The following is a 5803-nucleotide window of genomic DNA, read 5'->3' on the forward strand; positions in this document are numbered from 1 at the left end:
TAGCCAAAAAAAAAAAAAAAAAAAAAAATCACAGCAACATTTTTTTAAAGAGACATGGCAACCTCTTCATGTGGAAGATTAGTTGGTTTAGAGGCAAATATTAAAAAGCATAGATTAGACCTAAAATCTTTCATGATTTGTGAGATAATGTTTGCAGGTCTTTTGGAATTAGTTATTAGTTAATCCTATATGATCACCGGAAAAGTTGTCGAGTTTCTTTTCTACGTGTTCTTCAATTTCTCTCCCTTTTATTTTTTAATGGATCATGTTAATGAGTACCCTTAGGACAATTGTTAATTATTTTAGAAAATTTTCGATACAAATTTCATAGAAAATATAAAAATCCGTGAAAGAAATTAATTATATTTTTATTTTCTCATAAAAATGTTCTTAAAATATTTCCTACAAAAAAAGATTTTTTATTAGTTTACTTTTTTTTTTTTTAATTTAGAAACTTGAAAATTACAAAACTACATAATATTAACTACATTTAACGGAAACTTACAAAAATTAGATGATGCGTTTTGCATTTTTGCCAAAATAGTTTTACTTTATTTTTATTTTAATGGATCTTATTACTTTTAAAATTATGGGAGAGCGGGTTTGGGTTGCTTTAAACGTGGCCCATTAAAAAAACCCAAAAAGTAATAACCCAGAGGAAAGCCCCTAATGCTAACGGCTATAAAATTCCAAAACTTGAAGCCTGAGGTACTAAATAAGAGCCGTTGGATTTCATATCCATCTAACGGTTCAAATTCGATAAAGAAGTCGACCGTTGGGGCTTGGCCTCGGTTCATATAAGTATTCCTCAAAATTCAAAGCCCTTCATAGAGAAACACATTCACAAAGAGCAAAAAAAGCAAAACCAAAACCAAAAGTTATAGAAATTGAAAAAGAGAGAAACTTTCAGAGAGAAATAGAGATAGAGAGAGAGAATTGTGGTGGAACGAGGTGGCGACCCCAGACGGTGAAGGAGGAGAGACACGCAATAGTCGCCTCCAAGTGTTTTTTTCGTCGCTGTTGTCTAGCTTTGGAGGAGTTTTTCGCTATAGTAATTCTCAAGAACAAGAGCAAGATATGGCTTCTAGAGCTCTTGTTCCTCTGCAACAACAACTCAAAGGTACTATCTTTTTTCCTTTTTTAGATTTCTAACCCAGTTCTGTTTTTTTGCTTTTTCTGATCTGTTAGCCACTATTGGGTTGAATCTGCATCTGGGTTTTCTTTCAATATATGTTCTTTTTTGGGATATGGAACAACTACGTTTTGAATCTGCGACTGGGTTTTCTTTTAAGGCTTTTGATTGTGATTTCTAAACCCATATTTGTTTTTTGATTTTTTTTGATCTGTTAGCCACCATGGGGATGAATCTGCATCTGGGATTTCTTTTAAGATGTGTTCTTTTTGTTCTATTTGTGGGATATGTAGTAATTACGTTTAATCTGCGTCTGGGTTTTCTTTAAGGTTTTTGGTTGTGGGTTTCTTCATTATCTTCTTGAGTTATGTTGAATGATTTTGTGGAGACCCATGTAGTGATAATTTCTTTTGATTCTTTCTGAGTTCTTTTGAATTTTTCTTTTGCTCCTAACGTTTTGGGTTGAGAGATTTGATTAAAAGACACATCTTTGGAAAACAAGAGAGAATTAGATCCAAAACAGAAAGGATCATCTATGATCTATCTGAATAAATGTTTGGTTTGTGGTAATTTACAATTTTGGGGGATCTTTTGTTTTGTGCAAATTAGTGATTTTTCTTGACGGCTAATTGGGTTTTGCAAAATATAAGGTTTCAATTTAAGATTTAACATAGTTGCTTGTTAATGTTCGGATATTTGTTGATGGCTCTCCTTGTTAATTGTTATCATTATAAATTGTATTTGGATCTCTTTGCTCAATTTGTATTTTGGGCTATTTCAGGTTCTTATGTTTTGCCCCCAAAGCCTGGTATTTGTGTTCTAGCTTTTCCTTTTGAAATGCCTTTTGATTTTGAGATTACTGGTATTTTCAGGTGAAGGAATGCAGAAGAATGTACCTGCAGAAGGAAGGACTAGGCGGGTTCTCCAAGATATTGGTAATATGGTTGCTGAGAGAGCTGTGGAAGTGAAGCTTCAAGCTCAGCCCATTGCAAGGTCTCTCTCTCTCTCTCACACACACACACACACACTCACTCACACATCACCTTGCTCACGTGCTTATATGTGTAATTCTTGTCTTGCAGGGCTTTTTGTACAGAACTAATTGCTAATGCACAAGCAGCAGCAGAGAAGAATAAGGTAGCATACCATTTATTTGAAACATATATGTTTTCAGTTAAGTCTTGAATTGCACTGTCACCAAATTAATAAATGTACTGAATTTGTGAAGTTGCAGAAACCAATTAAAGATGCTTTAGGTGCAGTAGCTGGATATGGGGTCGTTGTGAAGAAAGGCGGTGTAGCAACAAAGGTGGCGGCAGCTCAAAAGATTGTCAAGAAGCCTAATCCTGAGGAGGTGATTGTGATTAGCTCAGATGAAGAGGATGAGGGTAAATGCGCTGGTAGAAGAAAATTAAAGGAAGGGCCTTCAAGGAAGAATGTCAAGACCCTCACTGCAATACTCACCGCTCGAAGCAAGGTAATTTTTGTATTTTAGGACCCCATTGTGGTTTCTAATTGTTGATCATGTTCTGTTTCATTGTTTGTACTAAACTTGATTAACCTCATAGGCTGCTTGTGGAATCACCAAAAAGCCCAAGGATCTGATAGAAAACATCGATGCTGCTGATGTTGACAATGAATTGGCGGTGGCTGAATATGTGGATGAAATGTACAAGTTCTACAAAGAGACTGAGGTACTGTTTTTATACCTTCTGACTCTCTCCCACTCTATCTCTACTCTGTCTAATGTTAGAATTTTCTGATGCAGGATTTGAGTCAAGTGCATGACTACATGATTAAACAAACAGACATAAATGCTAAGATGAGATCAATCCTTGTAGACTGGTTGATAGAGGTTCATCGCAAATTTGAACTCACGCCAGAGACCCTGTATCTCACAATAAATATTGTGGATCGATTCCTTTCGATAATGGCGGTATCTAGGAGGGAACTTCAGTTGGTTGGAATCAGCTCAATGCTAATTGCAAGCAAGTATGAAGAGATTTGGGCACCAGAGGTAGGGATCATATTCTTTGCTTTCACACATGCTCAATGACTTTGTTTTTAATGAAATGTTCTTTTGCCTAATCTTGGGTTTTCAAAATGTGCAGGTCAATGACTTTGTTTGCATTTCAGACAATGCCTATCTTAGGGAACAGATATTGGTCATGGAGAAAACAATCTTGGAAAAGCTGGAATGGTTAATGACAGTCCCTACTCCTTATGTTTTCCTTGTTCGATATATCAAGGCCTCTGTGCCATCTGATAAGGAGGTACACAAATTTTGTTGTGATCATGTCTAACATTCTGATTGTAAGAGATAATCAGGACTAATTATTTGATTTTTATGATGTGTAGATGGAGAATATGGTGTTTTTCTTAGCTGAACTTGGTCTACTGCACTATCCTACTATAACTTCATATTGCCCTTCAAAGATTGCTGCTTCTGCTGTTTATGCTGCACGATGTACCCTTGACAACAGCCCTTTCTGGAATGAAACTCTAGAGCACTACACAGGCTATTCTGAATGCCAGCTAAAGTAAGACTACATACTTATTGTTTTGTTAGTCAATTAAGTACATAAGTTGATGAACATTAAGTTATTATATGCATCTCTTTCCAAGTACCACAATTGATGATGTTTACTTTGCAATGTAACAGGGATTGCGCGGAGCTCTTGGTAAGCTTACATTCTGTGGCTGCAGAAGGTAAGCTCAAGGCAGTGCATAGGAAATTCACAAGTTCAGATAGGGGTGCTGTTGCTCTTCTCACCCCAGCCAAAAGCCTGTCAAGCAAATCATCTTGAAGAACTTGTGTTCAACTTAGATGATGGCATTAGTTACCAGTATGTCATGCCACTGTTGTTTTTGGCTGGCAATTGTCAATAGGGAGGAGATCATTTTGCTGTTATGATCCGTCAGCTTCTATTTGTTATATTCTTTCTTCACTTGTAGTTTGCAAAAAACAAGTGTGTGACGCTGTTCAACTTTTGTGTGTGGCCATCCTTCATTGTGATTAGTTTTACCAGGTGTTCTTTGCCTCTTCTATGTTTGGTTACTGAATGTCATATAGCAAAACCAAGAACTTTTGGTGGAGAAATGGACTTCTGGTGGGATGCATTTTCCTATCATAGTTGAGATGGTTGGTGTAAAGGCAATTTCCATTGGGTCTGAGTCTTATTACTGACAATAACTTTTAACAAAAAATAGTAACAAAATTTTTTGTATGAATGGTTCAAATTCATTATAAATTTTTAAATATTCAAACAAAATTGAAGAAAAAATTTTGCGGCCATGATATTTCAATAAAGACTCTTAAAGTAGACCAATAGAACCTTAACTCAAAAAGTGTTGCAAATGTGTTAAATCGTCTTATATCTAAAATAAAGTATCTTTTTCAATTATGATATTCAATTCTCTATATCAACTATGATATTCAACTATGTTGGGCTGCCCCTGTATAGAAACCCCAAAAGAGATTCCCCATTAAGACAATATTCCTAATCCAAACACCCAGTGGGTCTCAAAATTCTGTCAAAGTCACTCATGTGGACACACAAAGGATGAGAAGAGAATCAAGAGATGCTACATGTTTCCCACTTTCAAAGTCACTCATGTGGACACACACCAAGCATGTGCCATGTTATTTCAGGATCTCATGCGAGAGTGCATGAGGTCCTACCAAGTGGCACTCTAATTTTGCATTTAACATTTTTTAACCTCTTTCATTAAGTTTTTTTTACTATTATCCAAAAGTTTACTTTAACTTATTTTACTGTTATCTCATTAATATCTTATTAATTTCTAAGCTTACACCACAACTTTCACTATATTCTTCAAATCTTTTAGCATACCCACTGTTTTAGTATTTTAAAAAAATAATAATAATAATAATAAAGTAAAGACTAATAGTAATAACTAATGAGATAAGACTCTAGAGAAAGATAGAAAGATACAAAAATATTGTGGATTGTTAAATAAAACGCACTATTTCACTATATTACCAAAATATCTCCCACCACCATCAAGACATTGGAAACCCCTATGGGTAATTTTTTTTTTCTTTTTATTAGGGGCTTAAATATGATTTAGGTTTAGGTAATTTGGTTAATTAGTTTTTGTTTTGGGTAGAGAGAATATTTGGTATGCAATGTAAAGTCATATTCTACAATAGTTTAATTTTAAATCATCTATAAGACATAAACACACTTGCCCACACCATATCTTAATGTCACACCATCGATGAGTGGAATATAGTCAGAGAATTGAGCATACTTTTATTTCGTAGTATGAAATATGTAAACACAACACAAATTAGTTGATTTTCATGGTCCCGTTACTCTTGCATTTATTTTTGGTTTCATGATTTAAAAAAATAATAATCTTACCTTAAGAAGGCTACAAATATGCAGTGAAGTTACTAAATTAATTTTTAATATCTCAAAATGTATATATGTTTCTTTACTCTAATTTAGTTTATTTTTTCTTTATAATATATATACAACATTATTCAAAACCATTTTATATAAAATATTACAAAATTATTTGTGCATCACACGAAAAACTTACTAGTTACAATGATAGTACTAACTTTGATGGGAAAAGAAAAATGATAATAAAAAAATAAAAAAGAAGAAGCGATAAATTAGCAATTGTCCCAAAAGCTTAAAA

At 34.1% G+C, this 5803-nt stretch overlaps 1 protein-coding gene across 2 annotated transcripts; it reads left to right on the forward strand.

Annotated features, from left to right (window-relative positions):
- The first annotated feature begins 839 nt into the window (after positions 1-839).
- Positions 840-4270, forward strand: LOC115981077 (G2/mitotic-specific cyclin S13-7-like). Of its 2 annotated transcripts, none has more exons than XM_031103266.1 (9): positions 840-1120; positions 2005-2125; positions 2215-2269; positions 2361-2609; positions 2701-2826; positions 2901-3149; positions 3244-3405; positions 3491-3672; positions 3795-4270. In XM_031103266.1, exons 1-9 carry the CDS (start codon positions 1078-1080, stop codon positions 3937-3939), a joined length of 1332 nt encoding a protein of 443 aa, XP_030959126.1. In that variant the 5' UTR covers positions 840-1077; the 3' UTR covers positions 3940-4270. The 2 variants fall into 2 exon arrangements, with proteins under 2 accessions (XP_030959126.1, XP_030959133.1); XM_031103273.1 differs by having other exon boundaries at positions 2367-2609.
- The last annotated feature ends 1533 nt before the right edge of the window (positions 4271-5803 follow it).

This window comes from Quercus lobata, chromosome 1 (genome assembly GCF_001633185.2).
Source record: "Quercus lobata isolate SW786 chromosome 1, ValleyOak3.0 Primary Assembly, whole genome shotgun sequence".
Classification (NCBI taxonomy): Eukaryota; Viridiplantae; Streptophyta; class Magnoliopsida; order Fagales; family Fagaceae; genus Quercus; species Quercus lobata.

What these genes read in the sequence shown, in the direction of transcription:
- LOC115981077 (XM_031103266.1), top strand. Translation starts at nt 1,078, where the DNA reads ATGGCTTCTAGAGCTCTTGTTCCTCTGCAACAACAACTCAAAG. An exon ending in CAGCAGCAGAGAAGAATAAG is followed by an intron (nt 2,270 to 2,360) that starts GTAGCATACCAT and finishes GAATTTGTGAAG; the next exon opens with TTGCAGAAACCAATTAAAGA. An exon ending in AGTTCTACAAAGAGACTGAG is followed by an intron (nt 2,827 to 2,900) that starts GTACTGTTTTTA and finishes TTTCTGATGCAG; the next exon opens with GATTTGAGTCAAGTGCATGA.